The 27,942-nt window shown below is 38.7% G+C and overlaps 1 protein-coding gene across 2 annotated transcripts; it reads right to left on the bottom strand.

The window, feature by feature from the left end:
• Positions 1-1,742: 1,742 nt before the first annotated feature.
• Positions 1,743-22,219, bottom strand: IMPACT (impact RWD domain protein). 2 transcript variants are annotated; one of them, XM_010311456.2, is made up of 11 exons: positions 22,104-22,219; positions 21,295-21,423; positions 20,466-20,518; positions 19,838-19,900; positions 16,708-16,793; positions 14,919-15,047; positions 14,536-14,630; positions 10,027-10,100; positions 8,414-8,504; positions 3,808-3,942; positions 1,743-1,946 (listed from the first exon to the last, which is right to left on the bottom strand). In XM_010311456.2, the coding sequence occupies exons 1-11, from the start codon at positions 22,137-22,139 to the stop codon at positions 1,875-1,877; spliced, it is 963 nt and encodes a 320-aa protein (XP_010309758.2). In that variant the 5' UTR covers positions 22,140-22,219; the 3' UTR covers positions 1,743-1,874. The 2 variants fall into 2 exon arrangements, with proteins under 2 accessions (XP_010309758.2, XP_075600340.1); XM_075744225.1 differs by having other exon boundaries at positions 14,536-14,633.
• Between the last annotated feature and the right edge of the window lie 5,723 nt (positions 22,220-27,942).

Below are 27,942 nucleotides of genomic sequence, written 5' to 3' on the forward strand. Positions count from 1 at the left end.
ACTGAGCACCCAAAAGTTCGGACTTTCAGAATCACTTCTTGATTCTGAGCATTCAAGCTTAAAGGATGCTCTTTGGAAAAAGAAAAGGCATTACCATGACTGGAATTGAATCTCAGGCAGCTGTAGCAGAACATCTTGCAATTCACCTGTTTCCTGTATTAAAATTGCTACAATTTCAAACTTTCCTAAAAGCAACACAAACTTTGGAATACTTAAGTTACTAAGGTACTGGAAGTGAATGGCAAAATAAAAGATTCTATCAATAAGATGGACAACCTATGAATAAGAAATACTAGTATGACCCAAAAAGTGCAAGACTACTACATATTGTAGTATATGGATCTCCTTTCCTGGGACAAATGTCTTTTTATTACAAGTACAGATACTAAGGCTGAGCCCAGAAGAGCTTTTACTACACAGACAAGGTAATGTAACTGCTTAAAATTGTTTCAATAAATCAATGCAGGATCTATCTGCCAGAGAATCAATGGTATTTTTTTTTTAAATTACATAATTTAGTGGTACTTTTTGAGTTACTGAAATTCTTAAATACTATCTCCATTGCTGTATCAAATTCCAGAGTACTTTGATCAGATGAAGTTTGCCTTGGGAAATGTTTTCTGGGGTACCCCTACTGGAGAACTATAATGAACAGCTCAGTGTGAGAACATAGTGGCGAAACTATGTATACCAAACTGGTGGTCAAATAAGCTAGCCTTACAAATACACCTTTAAACTATGCAAGTGCCACTAAAGAAATGTCATTAATAATAGCCACAGCCCCGGCATTACTATATGAGCAAACTATATAAGGTACCTGACCTAGGAAAGCACCTGTGACTCAGCTAGTAATTAATGGCTCACAAAGTTTAGAAATTAACTTGAGAAAAAAACCCAACCAACAGATCATTAAAGTTCATCCTCACCAAGTAAAAGATATCAAGGGAATGTAAAAAAAAATTAAATCTCACCTAAATAGCTATATGACAATTAATTGACAAATAGTTCTATTAATTTTTTTGTAATGCATTAAAGTCAGGAAGGTACTAATGAAAGAATAGAAAATTCAAATGTTTGTGATCATACCGTTAACACTTGCTATTTCTCACTCTACACCAACAGAAGTCATTTCTGAATGTTACTAATGTTAACTACTAGCTGTAACAGTCCAATTTCAAAATCCCCATATTCTTTGTGAAATCACTGGTTCCTTTAAGGATACAACACTTAATCCTCAGCTTTTCAACAGGCTCCTAGAGTCCCAACATTCACAGAACAATCCTCAAAGAAATTTTGAAGTAATTTCTTCACATTTCTTCATTTATCTCCTACGTTCAGTCTTTCCTCTGTCACCAGGCAGGCCCTATCTAGCATAACCAAGAACTGAATAGACAGGACCATGGTCTCCAAGGCCATACAGCACTGGGCCACATGCTTTCCTTTCAGATATAGAAAATCTAAAACTTCCTAAGTGACCTGGTCTATGAATGACTCTGGTCTCACCCTCAATACAACAAACTAGGGAATTCAATTGCTAATACAAGTTCAAACCCAGGAATGCAGAAGGTAAATAATCCATATTTTAAATTAGTCAGCCATCGTTTGGTGGGAGGGGGTGGGATGGGGAAATGATTCCAGATGTTGCAATGCCCTCATAACAAGGATGTGAAATGTCTAAGAATACAGGAAAACTGTGTCTAAGCTCTACTTCAGAACAGCAGAAGAAATCACAGAACAAGATGAAAATATATCTATAGCTTTACTGAATTCTCTTTTGAATACAAAATGTCTGTTGTATTGGATAAGGCAACAATGTCCATGTTTTCTTTGTATAAATATGTGCAAAATAATTTTTGTTAGTTTTTAAAAATAAATTAGTGTTCTGTTCTCTTCTTGTTGTCCTTCCTTATCTTTTTGCTTTTTCCTGCTTGTTTAGATGGTTCTTCCTGAAATGAAAAACAAACATTTCAAAATTTAACAACATTCTTATGTACCATGAGTATTCTCTCAAGGTCATCCATGAGAATTATTTTTAACATGTTCATAGTTCACTAGGGTTTATGAAAGCTTTGAGTTGTATAATATTTATCCACTCAGTTTCATCTGTTTGCTTATCTTGCTAATTAGAAACTTCTGCCTTCAGCAATGATATAAAATTATAGACATAACTATGCCAACAGAAGCATGTAATGTAATAACAATCTAAGCCATTTCCACTCAAGGAAGAGGTTACCAGTATAGGAATACTTCTACACGACACTGCAGAACTCCTTCTAGTGTAGATGTGGCCTTTATCAAGAGATGTACTATACACCAGTACATTAACACCCCTTCCCGAAGTGAAATAAACCTACACTGGGAAAAACAAAATTTTGCCAGTCTTGCTGGATCAACACTGTAATGTACAGTTTACTCTGACAATTCTGAAAAAAACAAGACTTTTCTTTGGTAGGCATTCATTGCAAGCACTCCTCAAAATGGTGAGGGAATCTACCACTATATCTGACAGAACCTGGGATATTTTAATCTACTCCCTTCTACCTCTTGCACATGGGAGGGAAACGGACTCTAACAGGATGTTTTGACTCTGCTGTTCTGAAGAGAGTTAGCTAAAAGAATACTTTTTCCAAGAGCCACATCTATGGTACTAGCATAATAAGTACCATAAGTTCCATCTGTTATTTTTCTGATGGACACTGGTAACAAAATATAGTTGTTAATACACAATAAAGAAATACATGCTGATTTTAGCTGTTAAAAATAGAAAGAAAAAAATGTTTAAAAGTAATTTTTGGTACTAAGCCCTCTTGCGAGGGTAAATGCTTAAAAATCTTCTGAGTTTCCTTTCATTTTGTGAGCAATAGTTTCAAACAAGAGAACACTGATAAACTGCGAAGAAGGTAAATCGGTAAGTATACACAAACATCTCTAAAATGCAAAAAGCAAATAACCGAAGAGTGAAGGGAGAGGAATGGGGAAGAATGTTCAGCTTTCAGTCACAGCAATCTTAGATACTTTCATATAAAAAGGAAAACTGACATTTGCATATTTTTTCAAGTATCCATTAGTAATTATTTCCTACTGTCTTAAGCTTTCTATTGTTAGCAATTACATACTATAATGTACACAGACATTATCTAATATGCTGTCCTGAGGATGAAGAAAAGAAATGCTGAAAAACAAGAGTATTAGATTATTAAATTACCTAAGTCCCTTAAAAAGTAAAATGCCACTTAAAGACTTTTAGAACTTTATCTCCTGAGTTATTTAAGCTCTCTTGAAACATTTTCCCCGTGTACTTTTCTGTAACGGTTAGTATTACTTTTTTTGAATTCTTCCAGTCTGTATTTTTTAAAAATGGTGCCTATCATCTATAATTCTGAAAACTTCTTTGGGTCTAAAAAACATTTCAATTTTTAAAATGCCTATTAGTTACAGTGATTCCCAAGCTCAATTTGCCTACACACTAGAACTGATGGCACAGGTAAGCATGAGAAGTAGCAGCTTCCAGTTTTCTGAACATGTAGAAAGAGGCATTTCCCCTTCCCATCCTCCCCCAACCCTCAAATTTGTATTCTGGATCAATGCCATCAACTGCTGTCACCCTTGTATTGCACACCTCACACTTACAACCAGGTCACTAACCTCTCTGGAAGTTCTTCGGGAGTCTCTGCACTGATCCTATGCATCCTACCAACGCATCAAAGCAACCAGAGGATGACACAGGTAGTATTACTTTTCTTCTGGCTTCATCTAACACGGACGATTTACACAAGTTCACATACATTCTAAGTGGCAGGAACTTACCACTGAAGATACATAGTTGTATTCCACAAGTATGTTTCTTGCACAATTGTTTATATGTTTAAAACGATCTGGTCCTAAGAGAATACCTCCATACCAGCGGGACACCACAACTAACACATTCTGGACGTTCAAAATCTGTTTAAATTTAAAAAAAAAAAAAAAAAAAAAAGAAAGAACTAAAAGTTATTATTTTTTAATTGAACTAGTTTTACTGTTGACACCAATTTTAAACATAGAAAATGTCTACTATCTTGCATTTTTAAGAAGAACTTACAGTCAGGTCTGTGTCACACATATGTTACCAGAGGGTAATAAATTATGACAAGCCAGCAGCTGGGGTAAGTTTCCCTCTCCAAGCTCCTACCCAAAGGTAAATTCAAAGTAAAATCAGACAATATATCCCTCGGAAAGGGCGCAAAGCTATTTCATGCGCACTACAGCTACTGATCCATGCGTCAAAACCTTCAGGCATTACTTACAGGGAAAATTAGTGAGTTACATTTATTTTTCTTTGATATGATGGATTATTATTTCCAGCGAACCTCTGTCACTAAGCAGATTGTCTATCTACATTCTTGGAAGCGTTGGTGGATGAAGCTAGTATCAGCCAGGGAACAGGCATTATACATACGGATACCTAAAATGCCATAAGCTAGTACTGTTGCCATGTGCAGGACTTAGCACCAGCACCTAGACAATACATAAAAACCTCTGCATTTTCCAGGTTTGAGTCTTAGTCCCTTACAACCGAGCTGTTGCTTTCTGAAGTCAATACAATTCACACAACATGAAATAATTGTATTAGCAATTAGGATTGAAAGGAACTAAATGAGCTTTATACAGCTTTTTTAAGACTGTGAGTAACAAGATCAAGTAGAGAGTTAAACAGAAGTGATAATTTCTTTTACTGCAATTAAAGGCAAGAAAAATGGAAGGCCTTCAACAGCTTTACTTTTCACAAAATCTAAATGTGACTTGACTAGTCTTGGAAACTAGCATTTATTCTGCCTTACAGAAATTCTTTCCTCAGATCTACCCATCATCAGCAAATACTAGTAACACAGGGAATGCCAACTAAGTATCAGAGACACACACAAATATAAGATATACATCACTGCATGGAACCGTGTAGCGACAATCACCATTAGTATTTTTGCTCAAATTAGTCTTGTGTGATTAGTGACCATAATCCCAAATTTGTCCCTCAAATGAAGGCATCCAAAATCTCTGTGGAAGGTCTTCACTTACAAATGGCTTTCTCAAGTGCTGCGCAGTACTACACTAACGCAACACAGATGGCTCGGAGCCAGCCAGAGCAAACACAGCTTTATTTGCATAAGGCTGAGCGAAAACACTGTGGTCTGCAAGATATCACGGTGGTTTGGTGGAGGTGAAAAAAAATCCCTTAAGAGCTAGCTATCAATAAAGCATGTTAACAACCATTCCTCATCTTCATTAAGGAGAAAAATATATATATTTGACTGATTTGAATGATACTATTCGAAGATTCTATCATTGTTTGTGAAAACAGAAATATTCTTAGAATTTTAAAATGAAAAGGAGAATATAAAAAAAAAAAAGAAAGAAGGATTGGGGCAGGTTTTCTGATAGGCATGTTCTACTCTACATTTACACATTGGCCATAAAGTCTATGTATAGCAACCGTTCACAGTAAACAGGATGCCAAATATAGTTGGGAAATTTTTCAACTCTAAATTCGAAAGAATTAATCTAAAATACAGCTTCTTGTAACCGGAAAGCACTATCTTGACTGAAGTGCAAGGTTTATCTGAAACAAGATAAGATTTCTATTGCAAAAGAAGAACTATAAGTACAGCAACAATAAGTGTACTAAACCACCTAATTTTCATGCCCGTATCATATGTCATACATGCTTAGAACAGGAAAAGCTACAAGACCTATGAACATCTAGAAATCAGCCCATAAACTATTGTAATCTTTTCCTACTGGTGAAAACTACACTTTTCTGATCCCCACAGCAGTATTCTTCCAAAACAAAAATACTCCCAGTAACTAGGACTACAGATGGAGAGAGATGATCCATATGATTTAGACACATTCACATTTGGAAGGGGAAACTCCATGTCAATTTCTAAACTGGATTTTTATGGAATGTTAAGTGCCTAGACACCTTAAGTCTGACAGCTTTCAAAAGTATACCTTAACATGCTGAGAAAAAGCTCATAAGCTCAGAACAAATTGAGGTACATTAACTGCAAAGTTGTTGCTTTACATTATTTTTATTACAATAACGTTTTCACACTTGTAACATATACTTGCATATATTACATAATGAAAGTTTTCCTTCCCAAGTCAGGTTTGAGTTAGTTAGGAAGTTTCAAAATCTTCTAAATGAAAAATGTCAAAATATTTCCATCAATTACATTTTTTTTCAGGGGAAAAAAAAAAGAAAGTCTGGAATTTTTTTTTTTTTTTTAAATTTCAAAGCAGTCTCCAGAACAACACATTAAGTACAACACATTAAGCAACAGAATATGCAAGCAAGCAAAGGAATGGGAAAAAAACCCTGTTGTGAAGAGGACAACAATCTAAAAATCAAAATTAAAAACAATAATTAGCGCACTGATATAGCTAAGTGACTTGAGGCACTGCATAAGATGTACCCAGCTGTCCCCTGTAGTTATGGTACTTTATTTATGGTTTTACTAGGGCTTGCATCATGTGAGTGAATAAAAATTTATCAATCTCAATTCACATTTAGTAGCAACTTTGCCAAGTGAATATTATTTCAACACTTGAAAACTAAAATATATGTATGAGGGCTAATGACCTAGAACTGGAAACAGTAAAAAGAAACAGATTAAACAATCAAAACAACTTAACTCCTTCACTCCCACTACCTTGTGCATTTGAAGCTCTACTCCGCAAGTTCAAATATAAGTGCCTTTTTAGTACAAATATTTGAGAAAACCGAATGAAAGGCTGTGCATAGATCATCTGTTAGGGCTCTAGAAGGTAGGGGGGTCCAAGAGAGCTGGTCAATATTCAAGCACCACTTCCTCCAACCTCAAGATCAGTGCATCCCAAAGAGTAAGAAATCAAGCAAAAGAGGCAGCAGACTTGCATGGCTGAGCAAGGAGGTCCTGGAAAAACTCAAAGGGAAGAATGAAATTTACAGAATGTGGAAAAAGGGACTGGCCACTTGGGAGGAATATAGGAATGTTGTCAAGAGTATGCAGAGGATGCAATGAGGAGGGCTAAGGCCCACTTGGCATTAAATCTGGCAAGGGATGTCAAGGACAACAAGAAGGGCTTCTTCAAGTACATCTGCAGCAAAAGGAAGACTAGAGAAAATGTGAGCCTGCTGCTGAATGAGGTGGGTGCCCTGGTGATGAAGGATATAGAGAAGGCGGAGTTACTGAATGCAGCCTTTGCTTCAGTCTTTACTGCTAAGGCCAGCCCTCAGGAATCCCAGATCCTGGAGGTAGGAGAGCAAGTCTGGAGAAAAGACGACCTTCCCTTGGTTGAGGAGGATAGGGTTAGAGAACATCTAGGCAAACTCAACATCCACAAATCCATGGGCCCCAATGGAATGCACCCACGAGTGCGGAGGGAGCTGGCAGATGTTATTGCTATGTCACTCTCCATCATCTTTGAAAAGTCATGGAGAACAGGAGAGATGCCTGAGGACTGGAGGAAAGCCTATCTCACTCTGGTCTTCAAAAAGGGCAAGAATGAGGACCTGGGAAACTACAGGCCAGTCAACTTCACTTCCATCCCTGGAAAGATGATGGAACAGCTCATTCTGGGGGTCATCAATACACACGTGGAGGAAAAGGTTATTGGGAGTGGCCAACATGGATTCACCAAGGGGAAATCATGCCTGACCAATCTGATAGCCTTCTATGATGGCATGACTGGCTGGGTGGATGAGGAGAGAGCCATACATGTTGTCCACCTTGACCTCAGATCTTATCAATGCTTATAAATGTCTAAAAGGTGGGTGTCAAGAGGATGAGGCCAGACTCTTTTCAGTGGTGCCCAGCAATAGGACAAGGGGCAATGGGCACAAACTGGAACACAGGAAGTTCCATCTGAACATGAGGAAAAACTTCTTCACTGTGAGGGTGACCGAGCACTGGAACAGGCTGCCCAGGGAGGTTGTGGAGTCTCCTTCTCTGGAGATATTCAAAACCCACCTGGACACGATCCTGTGCAACCTGTTCTAGGTGATCCTGCTTTAGCAGGGAGGTTGGACTAGATGATCTCCAGAGGTCCCTTCCAACACCTACCATTCTGTGTGATTCTGTGATTCTGTCAATCAGCTTCTTCCAGTCTATTTTCTCTATACTTACACCACATAGTAAGCAGAGGAATTAAAACTTATTTATCTTTAACCTTTCAAACTATTACTACCACCTATGAAACACTACTTGTTTCTATGATCCAAGACTTGGAAATCCCAGTTTACTACATACACGCAGTCTGTGTTTTTTTCTATCACTTTTGAGAAAGCAATCATCTACTTGGCTACAAGCAATAATCTTCTACAAGTTTATTTACATGGTAGTGATTTTTAAAATCTGTTCAAGACTCTCAGAAGTCAAAGATTAATTGCTATAACCTGCATAAGATGAAGAAGACGTCCACCTGCTGCTGTCTCCCCATCATCTTCACAATCCTGTAAGAATGTCTGCTTACCTTCACAGTATATTCTTAAAAAGGAAAAAATAAAAGGAAAAAAAAAGAACATAGATTCAAAAAAAAAGTCAATCAACTAACATTTTGACATGGTTAATGAAGTCTCAGAAATCTTTCATATGGATGTGCATCAACTCTACTTCTCTACTAAGGACATTTACATGGAAACAGGATGAGGCTTAGGGTAAACCACGAATATTCATCTGTACAGTAGAACAAGTTTTGAGAAGCTTTTACATAGACTTCAGCTACTTCAGTTTAACTCCAGAGTCACTACCAGTGTAAAGTCCCTAATCAGAAAAATCCTTAGGTTTTTAGCCTAATAATTACACCTAGCTCAAACCAACTCTATCAGATACAGGTTCAAATTATGGTACACACCCACAAATTGGAAGAACTCGGACAAAAATATTATGAATAATTAGTTAGGTCTCTATTTCAGTAGCAGTGTGAAACTATTACTGAAATTCATCTTGAGATTCTCCATGCCATCTCTTTCCTCAGGGGGCACTCCAGGAAACTTGGGGGTGTATTGTTTCATGTAAAGGACAGCTGCCCAGGCCTAATTTTCCAGAAGTAGTGCTCAGAGGTTTACTGTTTGTTACCAATTGATTTTGTAACTTCCAAACTTAGTTAATACACACATGACACAAGGACAAAGAGGCTTCTGGTACTAGATGACAAATATGAAGCAGTAAGTATGTTTCTGTTGCTATTTTGAAGCGTATTTACATAGTATGCATGAAAGAAGCCAGATCATCATCAGTAACTACAGAAAAATCTCTCTTTATAGAAACCTTTTACTTAGACTTTTTGGCAAAGCAGTCTCTCCGCTTGCTCTCATTTCATGTTTCATTAGGATCACACCAGGACGTGCATGAATGGATCAGTATATATAGATGCTTTTTCAGATGACTGGTTTCTCCAGTAATGAAAGGGGTTCCTTTTACTGTCACTTACATTCCTCAGAAAACCTACATCACTATCTGGACTGAGACGAATTCATTTCACATAAGCCATGTTCACAAAAGTTGCCAGAGACAGACCACTGCCAGACTCATTTTTACCTGTTTCTCATTTTCCCTGAAGTTTCTCATATTTCAGCTGAAACTTCACATGCCACATGTCTGCATCAGACTTTCTGCTTCAGTTCCTATTTCAACTAAAAATTTTCAGCTATTTCTAAATATAAGGGGGGGGGAGAGTTACTTTGCCCAAGTAAAAACATATAGTTCAGAGTGATGTAGCATTCCCATGCTTACACATACTATACAAAGTACAACACATGTTCAAATCCACTTTTAGTCTTTTTTTATTCCTAATGCTGCTTTACTATCTTAATATATTTCCTACTATACGTTCTACTTTCTTGACCTCAAATTCAAAATAAAGCCTAAAACCTTTACCATACAAATAAAAAGCCTACTCCCATAAAGATTTAATAGCAAGGAATTTCTCTGATGAATTTTAATTTTCTTGTGTCCTGCACTCATTTGTCAAAGAACACTGAAAAAAACCACCCCACTTATCTCTCACCTGTATGCATATATGTTGTGGGTAGCACTTGCAATTTTCTTATTCTCATATAATTTTTCAAGAACTCTCTTTACCTTTAAAAAAAAAAAACCAGAAATAAGCTTCCTTTTATAATGGGGATTTCATATACAACATCTCAGTATCACTGTTAAACAAACACCTCCTTAAAACTATAATAAAACAGTTTTACAATTTGACATAAAATTAATTAAATATTCACTGTGATAACTCAAAAAGCAGCTTCTCATGCTAGTTTCAAATAATTTTTCTGGGATACTGAAAACAGCTGTTCCTTGAATTTGTACACTGTGTACATTCATGTTACTGCTGAAGATGTAGAAGTGTCAAATCACTTTACTAAACAAGAGAGATAGTAAGATCTAGAAAACATTTTTAATCAGTACTGTCGGTCACACCTGCTTACTTTTTTCAACTGTAATATTAAGCTGGAACATAACACAACTTGACATACGCTTTCCCATTACACACTGCTTTTACATATTTCACAAAAATGTGTGATGTTAATAAAGCTCTACTACATTTCGAGTTTTTCCTTTGTCCTCAAACGTACTTTTTTCAGAGCTTCCATTTCACAGAAAGAATAATTAAAAAAGAAAATACATGTTCTACAACGGGTATGAAAGTGTCAGTATTTTCCAGAAAACAGATATTCCCACCACATCCATCTCTCTGCTCTTAAGTACCACCAAATTCAAAATATTTATCAGTATCAGTTCATCTTCTGTTTCTAATTAAACAAGCTAGCAATTGTTCAACCCTTTCCAATTTGGTCCAGCAAAAAAAGAGAGCTTTGATCAAGACATTGTTTTAGTACATAATACTAAATTAATATTACTTTGAACAAAACATTACTGAAGTGGAGAAAGCTCGGGAAAACATGCTTGTCAAGTAAATTGCCTTCCACTCCAAAGAAAAATGTCTCTGAGGAGTAGTCAATATATATATTAAATATCTGTCTTAGCTATACTGTGCTATTCCCAATTCTTGTGGTAGAAACTCAACATACAAAAATCACCTCAAATATAAGATACCTCAATGAAAAAACACCTATTATTAACGGAGGACATTGCTTCAGACACCTGTTTTCTCCTTTTTTTTTTTTTTCCCTAAAGGGGAATATTGAAGAAAGACAGCTTACATTACTCAATACACTTTCATAAATACATTTCAATACATGGACTTAGGGGACAAAGCATATGAAATGATCATCACCTTTAACATTAGCTATTTGTTAGCTACCAGGCCCCTAAAAACATACCTTAAAGATTCAATATGTGTCTGTATTAGCAATGAACCTCCAAGACAGACATCTTACAGCTAAGCAATAGTTTATCCTTTTTGCTGTTGTAGCTCCTGAGCCCCCTTTTTTTTTTTTTCCCTGTTCCTCTATTATTCCTGCTTTAGGCAATTAAGGGACGTAATTCTCTATATGTCAATGAGGCACCTGCTCATTAAAGACAGAAGATACTTAAATGAAAGATCAGTTCTTAGTCCCACCTTACTAAATCAATGTCAAGTCCAAAAACCACACACATTTTAAATGTCAGAATAAGCCAAATTGAGACAAGGAAAAGCAATGGTACCAAATATAGCCTCCTACCCGAAACATGCCTATCACTTTCTTTGCCTCATTAAGGTTTATGGTAACATATTCTGTTACGTAAGTAACTATGGTATTACTCTGGCTATCATTATTGAAAACTACATTGGAAGTTAAGTTCCACTATTAAAAATATTCAATAAAGTAACTTACACAGTAACCTGCATATTGTCTTAAAATATCAATGAATATCATTGCAGCATATAGATTATGCATATAAAGTAGTATGGGCACATACTAATCTCTTTAGCTAATAAAGAAACTAGCTTTCACTACAGGGGCAGTGTTTACCCCAATCCTCACCTCCTTTGGCTTTCTTTGAGAAAAATTAATCCATACCACAGTAAAGCTTCCCTGCAGTCTGAAGACCAATCACCTCACACTGCACAGCAAGACTCTGTGAAACAAGATGGATTTGACACTTGGGAAATTGCTCTATCTTCATACTAACCACATACCAACATGTCTTGACTGGAAATTCCTAGGTTTATTGAGTATGTTGTCTTCAAAAAAAAGTCATAAAAGAAGAAATTAAGAATGTCTTTGCATGCAAAAGGAAAATTACTAACCTGCTTTAAGCAAGTATTACTTCTTGACACAGACCTGCCCTTTTGGAAACCCCTATCTGTGGGTACTGACTTCTTCATAAGTAGGAACAGTCTTAGTTCATAAATCATGATCAAAGAGGGAGAGCTCTTCAAAATGAGAAAAGGACATTAAGCCAATGATTCAAATTTCTTCCCTTTCAAAAGCAACACAGTTCATAGGGACTGAGCACAGCTAGGGAAGTCCCTGAAGTGCAGTGCTACTTTAATGAAAATAGTAATGTACTGAGTATTTTAAAGCACTGAGTTATTCCACATTAACCCAATGAATAAAATTACTTTCACTTTGCAAGCAGTAAAAGAACAGCTCAAAAAAGCTGAAAGTGTGTTCAAAAAAGCTCAAGTTGTATCCAGATAGAGGAAAAACAAGATAGATGACAAGACAGATGTGAAAAGCACAGCACATTTTTGAAGGTGTAAAAATAAAATTATTAGTAATTTTTGTCAGAAATACATAAGAAGCTGAAGCTTACCGGGGATCTGTACTGCCAGCAGATATATATGAGAATCACTTGAAGAAGATACAGCTGTAGCACAACATCCAAAATGAATATATAGTGTGTATGAAATTAAAAGATCAGGCAAGGATGATACAGTGGAGCCTTGCCACAGAATAAGGTTGAGTAAGTTGATATATTTATGTAAAAGTTTAAAGGGAATTGGAGTATGAAGCTGTTGAACTACAGCTGAGGTATCTAACCTACCAGTTAAAATTGTTTCTGCAGCAGCAGGTGACTGATGCAATACCAACAGCTCAAAAGTACTCCAAGAAGTATGCAGGGAACTAAAAACCAACAAGTGTTATGTCCATACTAGGCAAACTAATGAGGGGGAAGCAAAACCTAAAAAAACACCGACAGTTTAAAATGTTACAGCTTTTGTATAAGGAAATATGCCTCAAAACCCTGTCAATCTATTCAACATTCTTTCAGAGTCAGTGGGCATTTAGTAGATCTAGCTTACCTGGAATTTCAAAAAGCATTTGACAAGATCCTTTACCAAAAAAAAAAAAAATCTTAAAATAAAAGCTGTAATTGAAGGAAAGAGGAAAATCCTCTCAAGGTTTAACTCTCAGTTAATGGCAAGATTAGTAGATCAGTAGTTTCCCCACTAAACAGGAGACTGATGATAATAGATGCAAAATGACCTACAAAGTGACTCCAAACTAGTTATTAGCATTTGCAAAAAGAGATCTTGGGGTTATAACAGACATTTCTATGAAAACAGCTCAGTGGTGAGAAGTCAAAAAAGTAAACTGAAAGGTATTACTAGGAAAAGAACTTTGAAAACGGACAAAGTCTTCACACTAAATCTTTGGTGTGATTGCATCTTCAGTGTTGTGTATAGCTCTAGTCTGCATCTCAAAAATGTTACAGTTCACATTACATGTATCAAAATAGACTGAGGGTCTTCAGCCCAGAAAATAGAAAAGTCTATAAAATATAACAGACGTTTATAAAATCCAACTGCAGAGAGAAAGTAGCGAGGTGCAACAAAGTTATGAGTGACTGATTCACGGCAAACAGAGGAAGATGTTCCAATGCTGTGGATTCTGAAAGTTAATTCTAGTGCAAGAAGCAATGGAACAAATTCCACAAAGGCTAAAATAAAAAATAAAAATCAGTAATATTAAACGTAAGGATATTTTATTTACCTTGTGTTAAACTGCTGAAAGATGGGAAGGATGACGGAAAACAAAATGTAGCTGCACTTTCCTAGCAGTCTGTCTAGGTCTACATTCACCACTGATTCCAATGAGAGACAGGAACTAGCGCAGACATTTCTTCTAGAAGCATGCTTACCTCCCTCACTTAGGTCTCAATAAAGATTTACTTACACATTATCCAAGTGTATTTTTCAATAGAATGTAGAATGCCTTTCTGAATGAGGGAAAACACTTATAAACTCATTTTAATTCATTTTCCAAGTAACACATGGCAGACTCAGTAACTTCCAAGTATCTTACAATAAACTTGGCAACATCCAAAAGTCAAATTTTGATGTTCTTATTCTCTGTCTTACATCTAATGCACTTAGTGGTAAAGAATAGCAATATCTACCCACTTAAACAATAAAACTAGAAAACTACCAAAAAGCATTGCAGAGCTGATACTTAGAGCTATTTAGCTGATAGCGAAAGCAAGAACCTGACGACTACTCAGATAATATTATCACACAATGATGCAAAGACAGACAGACATATTCAGCTAATCCCAAGTATTTCAATAATATTTTGTCAAGCTCGAAGTACAGACAAAAAGAGTAGAACTGATCTCTACTGACTTGTCTGGGTGTCACCACAGGAGCCAGGTGTGCCTGGAAAGTACTCCTTCGGTCTGTGATTGGGTTTCCATGATGTATGGGTGGCAGTTCTTCATCTACTGATCACAAACAAGGAAGTGTTTGTTTTCTTTTAAAGGTACTGAAACAATGTATATGGCTACATAAGTAAAGAACATCTCAACTTGAAAAATGGGATTTGTTAAAGTTAAGTACTTAAGATGACATACAGAACCACAAAAAAAAGTTGGGATTTCTAATGATTGTTATTAACCTTTACTGTAATTTCAATGTTGTTAATTTTACTCAAAAGCTGAGTAGAAATCCAATATTAAGTCCTCCCTTCTAAATTATTTCATCAGAATTAACAATGCCATACTTCTTACCATCTTGACTTTCAGATGTAATGTAATTTAACATTTTAATTGGATCTTCCTGAATGGGCTGATAGTCTAGGAGAAAATCACCTCCATCATCTTCATCAACTTCTTCACTGGTTTTCTTAATATCTGGTTCTAGTGAGTTACAAGTAGTATAATTTATTACATAATTTCTGAGACACAAGTAAGACAAAATTTCAAATTCTTTTTCTCAAAAATCTCTGGCTTTTCAGTTCAAATCAGTTTAACATTAAGAATTAGGAAATGCAGAATAGTAGTATTAATTACAACAAACCCCAGAAATTTTTAGTCCAGTACTAATTAAAATCTTGCTTCAAACTAGGAATACAATACTCATTCTATGGGATCCTTGCATAATCTCTTCTGTTTCAATACTAATTAAGAAGAACAATAACGTTTACCATTTCCATTAAACATTTACAATGCTACCATTAATTTAATATGAATTTAGAGAATAAAATAATCTGATGACAAGAACTCCAGTCATTTATTGGTCATTTTGGGGAAAAATGTAGAGCTGTTGTTCAATGCTACTTCATGAGGTTATAAAATCATTGTATTTGAAACATCTCTCTGGACCTGTTTCAAGCACTCTGGGATTCCCCAAATCCTGTTTTCCTCCATGCATACGACATACAAAAAATAATAGTCAATAGCAAGAGAGTAAATATCACACACAGTTAGTGCTCTGGCAACTGGATTTAGAGGGAATCTACCATACAGACAAGTTAATATATCACAATCTAATTTCCCATTTAGAAGGGTCTATGATGTGGTGATGATGCAGTTTTTATAACACAGGTACTGTCAATAAAATAGTGGAGAGGTGATATAGCATGTTAAAAAAAATGCTGAAAAATCATTAGATGTATTAAGTAGAAGCCACAAGGTTGCTGTCAAAATACCCAACACACTTCCAACATTGTCAGTAAAATTTGCACTTCTCAGTATCCACTCCTTTAGTCATGTCAATGAAAAATGACTTTTTAAATGTCTGTGATATAGCAACAAAATGCACAGTTTATTGCAAGACTAAAACTAGACCTTATCATGAAGAACCACTGAAAATAAGCATTTTTCTTTAGTCTTTTATTCCTCACAGGACTAACCTAACATCCATGACACAGAAAAATAGTTCTATTTCCTCTTGCCCCGAGTGCATGCATGCATATCACTCATGCATTTCATAGCAGTTTAGCATTTTAATCCACAAAAAATCCCACCACTTTTTGAAAGAACTGTGAATTTACACAAACTCTATCACCATAAGAGTAACAGCAGAAGACTCACTGCAACTCTAGTGATGCTGTACTTCTCATCCCAATTAGTAAAATGCAATTAGGATGGAATACTTGGTCATTTGTCTGCATATTCCACCGAAGTTTATCTTCTCTTGAGGCTGATGTCAATCCTCCAAGAGTGCACTTAACACCAGAAATTAATTACTGATACAAATGATTCCTTTGCAGAACAGAGGACAATGCATAATGTACCTGTGTGGAGTACTCTGCTTTCAGGCAAGTAATTTAGTTCCTGAGAACTGAGGACCTTGTTCTAATTCACTGAGGCCACCCCCCTTCCTTTTTTTCCCTACTACTTTTTAAAAAGAGAAGCTATCACTCTAAAACAATAAGCCGTGACATTGGAGACTGTTGGTTTCTGTTATTTAGACACAATACAAAACTGGGCATAAAGCTTTAATTTCTAATGAAGTCTTATTTTGCAGTTGAACAAGAAGTAAACTGGAAAAAAAACAGAGTATTTTCTGTAGTACCTGGATCTGACGACTGTGCCTTTTCTACCAAAACTTCTCGTATCTTCTCCACCCATAAATAAAGTATACTTTCACCAAGGTTCTGTCTGGAAGATAAAACACACAGTGAATGAAGAATCATTTTTGCTGATTTCACTTGGAAAGGTCACCAAATAACATACAGATTTCAGACATGCAGAAATAGAACATTATAATCTAGTGAGAAAAGAGCTTAGACAGGCTTGTGGAAAGTTCCCTCAGTAGTTCACTGGATTAAATACATGAGATTGGCATCACAAACTCTCTCTGTGGCTTGCTTTTTTTTTTTTTTTTAACAGTAAAAGCATCAATGCTGGAAGAAAACAGGCAACTGACAGAAACTTTCTGACCACTAAAGAAAGGGAAAGCAACTGTGAGAAGAGTAAGTTGGACAGTCCTCAGTATTTTCAAAAGAATACTAAGCTAGGATGTCCAGCCTTAGAGCTTGCTCGGAATCAGTTTTCTCTACCAAAAAGTTCTGTACTGCCAGTGGCGAGCTCCTTCAGCTGCTCTGCGGCTGTAGGGGACTCTTTCTCTTCATCTTTGGGAGGGGGACTCTTCCTTGGAACAGCACCACTTCTCTTGCCCCTCAAGCAGTTAGTGCACACACAGCAGAGGCCAATTGTGGTGGACTGTGATAGCAGGTCAGTGGCAGCAGACACAGCAGAGCATGGGACTAATATGCTAGAGTTTGGGTAACATGCAGTCCTATAGGGCAGGGAGGTAAGGATTTAGGTCTGGGAGTCCTTAGTCAGGGGGCACAGGTGTGTATTAAGGTACTGGGGGAGGATGGGATGAACAAAGTTTTTAGGTGCGTATTCAGAATTAAGAAATGCTGACTTAATGTGCAGCAGGACCCAAACAACCCAAAATATATTTAATATGGTGTCCTGAAAAGTTGCCTTTGTAATTATATTTTAGTATCTTTATGAACTGTGCGTGTTTGTCTCAAAAACAAAACTAAAGATTTAGAGCTGTAGGTAACTCGTGGTTTCTCATTCATTTTATTCTTACTGCCACCATCTGGGGCACCACGTAAGTACATATCAGTGCCAAAATTACATTTTTAAACTCTCACTTTGCTTAATGTATACAGCACTATTCCTGAATGCAGTCAGAAATTCAAATAAATATACATATTTTAAGAAAAATATTCAAGCAAAAATAAGGAACTTATAACCTTGTAGCTCTGCCTTCAAAATCTGGGCACTCTCCAGAACAATTTGATGCTGCTTCTTATCATACAGAAGCACTACTTTAATACATGAAGAACTGTATTTGTTTTAATGATGGAAAGAGAGAGATTAGACAATGAATAAGATTTCTCTGTTGTGTGCAAGTAAATAGCAATTTCTTCAGCTATAATCCAATTTCAGTTTCTGCCTATTCGCAAATTACACTTAGTCTCAAAGGTTACCTTCCTATGCTGCTATTTTTCTTGTCACTTGTGTCATAAGTCATGAAACAAAGCTTTGTACTGAATAGAAGTCTTACCACAAAACTAACCAAAGAGAAAAAAAAAATAAAATCCAAACATTTGCTACATTTTTAACTTCCAAGAACTTTGGGTCCCCCAAAACAAACTTGTGGCCTCCGATTATCTACTTTTTCCACCTCCTTGAGAGCGATGGACAGCATAGTTCACAGTTTTAGATTGCACAACTATGCAATTTAGATCACTAGGGACATGAAACCTGGTAAAACACACATTGTAAACGATGCAGAGTACCACCGTTTACTTGACAACTATTTAGACATTGGATAGATAAAAGACTTTCACACACTCTGTGCACATCAGTGACTACTCCAGAAAGTTTTCAAACAGTCTAAAGTGACATATATGGCCTCAAGTACAAATGCATTCATTTCCTGCTGAACAAACAAAAATGACAGATCAGCAAGGGCTCTGAATAGCAACAGATATAGACAGAACAGACCTGCAAGAGACTGATCCAACTAGCACAATTTAACAACCTACAAGATTTGGGGGGGGGGGGGGGGGGGGGGGGGGAGGAAGTGCTTCGCAACCATGCTGTTTCTCCAGATGCTCAGGACAGTTAAGGAACCACCTACAGCAGCTCTACCTCTGCTAGAGACTCCAGAAAATCCTATGAATCTGGACAATCTCTGTCCTTTTTGCTCCACTGAATAACTGTGGTTAATATAATCCCATAGACGTTTTCACTTAAAATCCTTGTGCATTTTTAATGTTTCAAATTCAATTTTGCTTGCTTAAATTATCTATTGCTTAATTAAATAAGAAACTCAGTTAATCAAAGTAACTGAGAAAGTAGATTACAAACCCTCATGCAAGCTAAGTGCACTCTTCCTTATTTTAAGGCATTAGAAAACAGTTACTATGCAAGATGTTCAGATTTCAGTATTTGGGGTGTGACTGTGCTTCCTTAGACATATTTTCATTTCATTTAGTTTATATTATCTTTGGGATCTGAAAGAATTCAATAAACCATATAAAATTACTACATTTACTACCCAAATTTCACAGCAATTCAAAAACATATAATTTAAGTATTTCTAAATGTTCTGTTTATTCTCATGCATTCATTATGAGTTGTTGTTAGCTGCACATGGTGATAATAAACAGTCCACTATGTTACAGATTCTAGTTAATAGATTCTACATGTGTTTAATTTGTTTTAAAACCTACTTATCCCTTAGCTATCTTTTCAGAAAAACTGTTTTTGCCACTTATGCTCTAAGACACGAACAAATGTTTTCGCATGGTGCGGTTTAACGTTCAAATACAGAAATCTCATACTTCATAGCACCAATTCATAAGCAATCACGTAGGTCCTAAGGGTCACCGATTAGGTGCCAAAACAAAGACTTCTATCCTTACAGAACAACAGGTTTAAACAATATAAAAGAAATCTGTGGGGGTTTAACATAATTTTTGCTTGCAAAATGCTTCGTAAATACATGGCATCTTTAACTGTTAAGAGTTATAAAATAAGCTTGCTGTTTTATGGCTATTGCAGCAACCACTTCACAACTACTAGTTCATGCAGGTACTTAAAAGCATATTTTGAGCAGGGCATGAAACTGAAAACACATTGTCTCCTTTTACTATACTCCACAGTCTCTGACTTACACATATATTTCTTCCAAGCTATTTGCTAGTTCCATGTAATCTTGTCCTCGAAGCCAAGGGGCACTAGAATGAAAAGAAATACAATGAAAATTGTGCCCATGCACTGATTCCAACATCTCAACAAACATTCAATTTAAAAAAAAAATGTGATAAACGCTTTGAAAATAAAACATTGTCAACCATTCCCACTTAATAAGTGGTAAACATCTTGGTAAAAGCACGATCACCTAGTTCTCCTTCACGACTCCTAACTTGGGCTGCCTTTTCTTACCTCTGGTAAGAAAGCTGGACTTTTTCATGGTAGGCTATTGTCACTCCAGAGTCACTTTACGTATTATTAGCTTACCTTTCCACCTTCTTCAGCACCATAGTACCTATTGTATGTAGAATGACCCTTCAGTTCTGTACCTGCATCCTCCCGGTCTCATGTTAAAATATAAATTTTGTCTCAAGTTTACCAGCACTATTTTGTGTTGCCTTGTTACGACTGTTAACTAAAATCCAGTGTGTGTCATGGCCTGCAGGTCCTTCTATCATCCAAATCAGGAACCTGGCTTACATGTCTCCAGAAAAGAAATACAAATGTTTGAAAGAAAATAACACTCAGCAAGAAACTAACTTCACTTACTTTAGTTGATAAATAGGTGGCTCTGCAGTTGGATATCCTGGTGGCAAAATCACCTGAAAGAAATTCAGTATAAGTAATTCACTGGACTACTCCTCTCAGCTAGCTGAGCTTTACTGATGGACTCTGATGTTGAGCACTAGGACTACAATCAGTGTTACAAACGAAGAAAATAGTTGGCCATGTTGTTACAGAATAACAAGAAAACCTGGATATCTGTATTTAAGATTGCAATAATAGCAACGCTTACAAATACTGTATTTCACAGTGCAATTTTTGTGGATGAAATGTCATGCAAAATAAAGCGCAGAAGAAATTTGAAAGGAGCTGCATACATGGTTACTGGACTTATTTAAGTGGCACTATACTTCCTTAAGTAGACACTTCAGTGTTTCTTCCAATAAGTAAACTTACTGTTTTCAGACCTGTAAACATAAAGTAGCAAATTACTCAGTTAAGTTGATCTGAATTTCGTTTTGTCTCCACACTTTCCAGAAAGTAAATCTAGAAGCAACTGCAGCAGATTCACTGAGGTGTTATACACAAAGTCAATGTAAAAAATATTTTTAAAATTAGTCTTTTGAGAAAAACACTGAAATTAGTTTTTGTCAGGTGTGGAATTAGGATACATAACCACTGAAAATGTCACAAGCACATTGATGCGTTACAGGAACAACCACTGAAAACTCTATCATGGATTCCAATCCAAAAGCTCCTTAATCCATCCAAGTAGATAATGAATCCTCTTTAAAATGGGTTTATGCAGGCACAAGATTTTGCTCGCATCATTCCAACTGCAAATTCTGTGCCAAACTCCTCAATGCCACTATACCTGCAGACAGACGGTCCATTTTGGTTGATCCAGACAATCATTAATCTTAATACAGTAGATTTTTTCATCTTCATCAACAACACACCAATCTTCACCATATATGGATGAAAGAGCTTCGATTTCATCAATCTAGAAAAAACATTATGCTAAAATTAATAAACTCCCCCAAAGCTTTGTATGCCAACCAGTTTTAAGTCTCACTTTTCTACAACTTATTTACAGGTGACAAGATTCGCTACACTGGAAGGCCATAAATATTGGAGATCCAGTCCCGATTCACAGCACAAGTAAACTTTACTCAGTTCTTCCATACACACACCAGCTTTTGCATTTCTATGGATAAACCTGTAACTCTCAACAGTGATGAGGTGATGAAAGTGACACAGAGAAGCTGCAACACGCTCCTGCAGCTCCCAACCAGTGCCACTCCTGGCTTGGTCATCCCCCAGCAAAACAAAGACCCCAAGGCCTTGCCACTAGTTCTTACTAAGACTGAATAAATTTATCCAGCAAACTCCCATAACAACCTGCGAGCCACCTTCCACCTAGAGATTAAACATCTGAAATGGGTCTCCAGTGCAAATGTGCAGTTGGTGCCTCAAGAAAGACAATCGCGCTACCACTCGGACAGCACTGCGGCCACGGAGCTCCTCACAAGGCCGGGCTTCACCAGAAGCCACCTGAACCCTTCGACGCGGCGCTCATACTGCCTGCCCGAGAACGTGACGTGACGCCCCGGCGTGACGGTGACACCCCGAGAGCAGAGACGCTACCCCCCGCAAGCCCTCTCACCCCCCACCGCCGCTCACTTGTTGCTGGGCCGTTTCCGCGTCACTCTCCGCCATCGGTACCTGAGGGGAGGCGGGGAGGACGGAAAGGGCAGGCAACCGCAGGAAACCGCCCGGCGCAGGACCGCGTGCGCATGCGCTGACGAAGGAGTTTGCACAGTTTGGCGGTGAAGCTGCCTACCTTTCCTTCCGCCAGCGCTCCTTCCCCGCCGACGGTTGGGCGCATGCGCAGTGCTTCCCAGAGGGGCGCCGCTGCCCAGCCGCTGCCAGCGCAGGGCTCGGTGTCCTGGCGGGTGGCGGTGGGGCTCCTCCCGTCCCGGCCCGTCCCCCTGTGGTCAGTGTGCCCGTGCAGCTGCTGTTGTGTCCCGGAGCCCAACTGGCGAGAGGATCGAAAGAACAGAGACAGCTGCACCGGGGGACTCAGACTCCTAACGGGAGAGCCGAGCTCTGCTCGCCCGCTCTCAGGGCAGGGCCACGGCTCCTGCCGGGCGGGCCCGGCCCAAGGCGACGTTGCGAAGCTTCCGTGCATCAGCTGCTGCTGCGTGAGGTGCTGCCCCAGGCCTCCCTGCCCTGTCGTGCCGTGCCCCTCGGCTCCGGTCCTCTCAGGACTGGCTGCACTTACCGTCTCGGCACCTGCTGCCTTCCCTTCCTGTGGCCTGTGTATCTTACGTACAAACTTTACCTCAGAGCAGGACTGTCGACCTCCGGACACCAAAGCATGGCTACATCTGAGCCTCGCTCCTCACTTACTGTTTGAGTAGTTCCTCCTACGCCTTTCATCCCTGGTGCGCTGCCATGCAGTTCGCCCGAACCGTTCTTGCATGTTTCTGAAAGAATGAGTGATCTCCAGTGACATTTATGTTTCCAGGTTAGGTTTAATTGCTGTCCCAAGTAAACAAAACTTAACATATTCCTACAATAAGTGGTTCAAATAACTAGGTCAAGATGGAGCATTAATAAATTGTTACAAAATCTACTTCTGCCATGCATTGCCACCAAATCAAGATTACACTTGTCAGGTGGTATTTTTGCCTTGTTCATTACATCCTATTTTTAAAATAGAGTGTATAAGGAGTTACATTTCAGTGACAATTTTACAGATACAGTCATGCATCAGATAAAGTCAACGTGGTCTAGTTGAGGCTGTCCCTGCCCACAGCAGGGGGGTTGGAACGAGATGATCTTTAAGGTCCCTTCCAACCCAAACCATTCTATGATTCTATGATTTTTACCTTGCATTTATGTCACTCAAAATGAGTGATTTGCATTCTTATAACTACATAATTTCTTCTAAAAAAGGATTGAAAAAAATCATAGGTGTTCCAAGCAGTTTTCAGTACAGTTATAGAAATGCAGTTCATTTATTTAACATTGACAAGTTTTATGTATGTCTTTTAAAGACAGCACTGATCAGTAAAGATCTCTTTTTGCTTAAGTGCAAAGTATGGGTGCCACCTATTCTGCCATTTGCAGTTCGTATGTTTCCCTCCAATGTGTTTTTATACTTAGTTGTGAAGAATTCAAGGTAAGGTTTTTTTCCCCTTTCTCAAAAGCTGGGAGAATCTGCACCTGCTGTGGAGAACAGGAATAGAGTTCAGAATTACTGTGGCAAACAGGGGACACGTTCTCAAAACAAAAAGCAGCAACAAAAACCCTAGGATGCAATGAGCAGAGACAAACCCAGCACTATATTATCAACTGCATGCATTCAAGATGGAGAACTACTGGTTACAGAGCAGTTCCGCAGAAATTATTTGGGAGTTACAGTGAATTCCAAGCTAAGCATTTGCCAACAGTGCCAGGCTTTTGCTTAGAGGAGAACCATTGTGCCGGGATGTCCAAACACATGTGAGGTAAGACACATGAGGTAATACTGCTTTGTACGGAACCACTAAAGCTCCAGCTGAAATTCTGTGTCCAAGTTTAGATGCTTCAAGAAAGATGTGTTCACAAATCTAGAAAGCCTGACATCTGAAAAGACTGGAGAGATGGAGTTTGTTAGTATAAGGGAAATCCAAGAGAGGTAGACATCCTTGATGTGCTACAGATTGCTGCAGAGGAGAGACTACATTTTTATCCCTCTCAGATGTAGAGAGAAGTTAAGTACAAACATTTAATTTTGATGTTTGAGAGATTCAAATCAGATGCTACAGAGAATTCATCAGCAATTACGTCTGTCATCCTGAGTGAAGAGGGGGATGATAATCATAGAATCATAGAATGGTTTGGGTTGGAAGGGACCTTAAAGATCATCTCGTTCTAACCCTCCTGCTACGGGCAGGGACACCCTCCACTAGACCACGTTGCCCATAGCCTCATCCAACCTGGCCTTGAACACTTCCAGGGAGGGGGCATCCACAACCTCTTTGGGCAACCTGTTCCAGTGCCTCACCACTCTAACAGTAAAGAATTTCTTTCTAACATCTAATCTAAATCGACCCTCCTTCAGCTTAAACGCATTACCCCTTGTCCTGTCACTACACTCCCTGATAAACAGTCCCTCACCAGCTTTCCTGTAGGCCCCTTCAGGTACTGGAAAGCTACAGTTACATCTCCCCGGAGCCTTCTTTTCTCCAGGGTGAACAACCCCAACTCTCTCAGCCTGTCCTCATAGGAGAGGTGCTCCAGCCCTCGGATCAGCTTCATGGCCCTCTTCTGGACTCTCTCCAACAGCTCCATGTCTCTCCTGTACTGGGTCCCCCAGAGCTGGACGCAGTACTCCAGGTGGGGTCTCACAAGAGCAGAGTAGAGGGGCAGGATCACCTCCCTCGACCTGCTGGTCACACCTCTTTTGATGCAGCGCAGGACACGGTTGGCTTTCTGGGCTGCAAGCTGTTGAGCTTTTCATCAATCAATACCCCCAAGTCCTTCTCCTCGGGGCTGCTTTCAATCCATTCCTTGCCCAGCCTATAGTCATGCTTGGGATTGCCCTGACCCATGCGCAGGACCTTGCACTTGGCCTTATTGAACTTCATGCGGTTCACACAGGCCCACCTCTCCAGCCTGTCAAGGTCCCTCTGGATGGCATCCCTTCCCTCCAGCATGTTGACCACACCACACAGCTTGGTGTCATCAGCAAACTTGCTGAGGGTGCACTCGATCCCACTGTCCGTGTCACCGACAAAGATGTTGAACAGTGCCGGTCCCAGTACTGACCCCTGAGGAGCACCACTCATCACGGTTCTCCACTTGGACATTGAGCCATTGACCACAAGTCTTTGAGTGCGACCATCCAGCCAATTCCTTATCCACCAAGTGGTCTATCCATTGAATCCATGTCTCCAATTTAGAGACAAGGTTGTCGTGCGGGACAGTGTCAAATGCCTTGCACAAGTCCAGGTAGATGAGGTCAGTTGCCCTTCCCTTATCCACCGATGCTGTAACCCCATCACAGAAGGCCACCAAGTTTGTGAGGCGCGATTTGCCCCAAGTGAAGCTGTGTTGGCTGTCACCAGTCACCTCCTTATCTTCCATGTGCCTGAGCATAGTCTCCAGGAGGGTCCGCTCCATAATCTTGCCAGGCATGGAGGTGAGACTGACCGGCCTGTAGTTCCCTGGGTCTTCCTTTTTACCCTTCTTAAAAATGGGGGTTATGTTTCGCCTTTTCCAGTTGGTGGGAACTTCACCGGACTTCCAGGACTTCTCAAATATGATGGAGAGTGGCCTGGCCACTTCATCCGCCAGTTCCCTCAAGACCTGCGGATGCATCTCATCAGGTCCCGTGGACTTGTGCACCTTCAGGTTCCTTAGATATTCTCAAACCTGGTCTTCTCCTACAGTGGGCGGTTCTGCATTCTCCCAGTCCCTGCCTTTGCCTTCTGCGACCTGGGCAGTGTGGCTCAAGCATTTGCCAGTGAAGACTGAGGCAAAGAAGTTGTTGAGTACCTCAGCCTTCTCCATATCCTGGGTAACCAGGTCACCCATTTCATTCTGGAGGGGACCCACATTTTCCCTCATCCTCCTTCTATCACTGGCATACCTATAAAAGCTTTTCTTGTTGTCGTTGACATCCCTGGCCAGACTAATTTCTGTCAGGGCTTTGGCTTTCCTAACCTGATCCCTGGCTGCTCAGACAGTTTCTCTGTATTCTTCCCAGGCTACCTGCCCTTGCTTCCACCCTCTGTAGGCTTCCTTTTTTTGTTTGGCTTTGCCCAGGAGCTCCTTGTTCATCCATGGGGGGCCTCTTGGTGTTTTTGCTTGACTTCCTCTTTGTTGGGATGTATCGCTCTGGAGCTTGGAGAAGATGACCCTTGAATATTAGCCAGCTGTCTTGGGCCCCTCTTCCTTCCCGGGCTTTGTCCCATGGTATTCTACCAAGCGGATCCCTGAAGAGGCCAAAGTCTGCTCTCCTAATCATCCTTATTGACACACAGGCTGTTGCAGAGATGGACATAATACTATGTGCTGATGAAGCAACATATTCCCTCACAGGGCAGAAAGGAAGATCCTGATAATTATGGGGAAAAGCTAAGCAGTAAGGAGTTTATTGAGCTGTCATCACTGGAAGGTCTAAGAGACATTAGGCCTGGACAAAGTTAATCCCACCTTGTGGCAGGAAAATGGAGTTGATCAGTGTGAAAGCCCTAATTCCTATTGATGGTTGTGTGAACAAAGTCTTAGGCTTGTAGTTCTATTGGAAATTAGATTACCACTATTTACTACGACCCTACCTTGAGGTCAAAAAGATGATAGGGATGGTAAAGAAGGCAAAATTTGGTTCCACATTTCGACTTAGATTCAAGAAAATATTTAGTTTTCATATTTCTGTTTTGGCTCCTAAACTTTAATTAATTGGAATTTTGAAGTATTTAAGAATATGCATATTTTTATATGCCTATCAGAACTTAATGAGCAATGTTATTGATGCTATCTGAGCCAAAAATCTTAAAACCAATGTTCAGATTGCAGGGATGGAAATTTGAAAAAAAAAAAACAACACTTTTTTTCTAGTTTATCGAATCTATAGTAATTGGAAAAAAATAAAATAGAGTTCTACCCTGATGTTGTTTGAGTACCAATATACCTAAATATATAACTTTCCAGTTGTGAGATTATAAATGCTAAAGGTTGCTCCATATTTGATAACTGGAAACATATTTTTTTCCAAGATCAGTGAGGCTTGTCTTCAGTGTCATGGACACAGCTGATTTAATTATTTTTGAAACAATAATAAAAAGATTATACCCAGTCTCAGAACATGACAAAAAAGCACATTTTATCAGGCAAAGTCACATATTCTACTTACTTTAAAGAGAGAAAGAACTTTTTTAAACAATTGCCTTCTGACCAAAACCAGAAAGCTTTAATTTAGAAGGACCCAGAAAAGATGGTGCTGCCTCTGTTTGCCCTAATACTAAATTGCCTTGTAAATTTAAGGAGAGAACTATGACACCACAAGAGATTTTTTAACTTTCTGATAGCATCTCTAGACAGTGCTTGAGCTTTATAGGTTGGTGTTTTGACTTAGCTGACCAAATGAGTTTACATGACTACACACACTATTTGTTACTAAGTTGCTATTGACAATTTTTATGCCTATTGGTGTTTCTAATCCATATAAAAGCATTGATACGAAGGAGTTTACCAACCTACTGTTCTGTCAGGAAGAAACTACTGGATAAAAAGACACGAAGAATAAATCACAAAAACTTTATGGACTGTACACATCTCTGACATTTCTGAGGACTCTTGTCATTTCCTTTCATTGTCAGTTATATTTGTAATAAGCCTCATTATATTGAAATGGAGACAAATGCAGTTAATAAGTCTGAAACATGTTTATGTATACTAAATTAATAACAGAGTAGCTGAATTGATATAGTGCGCAGGAGTATTTAACAGCTAATTAATTTCTTTGTCT

The sequence above is a fragment of the Balearica regulorum genome, chromosome 2 (assembly GCF_011004875.1).
Source record: "Balearica regulorum gibbericeps isolate bBalReg1 chromosome 2, bBalReg1.pri, whole genome shotgun sequence".
Classification (NCBI taxonomy): Eukaryota; Metazoa; Chordata; class Aves; order Gruiformes; family Gruidae; genus Balearica; species Balearica regulorum.

What these genes read in the sequence shown, in the direction of transcription:
- IMPACT (XM_075744225.1), bottom strand. Translation starts at nt 22,139, where the DNA reads ATGGCGGAGAGTGACGCGGAAACGGCCCAGCAACAA. An exon ending in CGGAAACGGCCCAGCAACAA is followed by an intron (nt 21,424 to 22,103) that starts GTGAGCGGCGGT and finishes TGTTTTTTCTAG; the next exon opens with ATTGATGAAATCGAAGCTCT. An exon ending in CTGTGGTGACACCCAGACAA is followed by an intron (nt 10,101 to 14,535) that starts GTCAGTAGAGAT and finishes TTTTTTTTAAAG; the next exon opens with GTAAAGAGAGTTCTTGAAAA.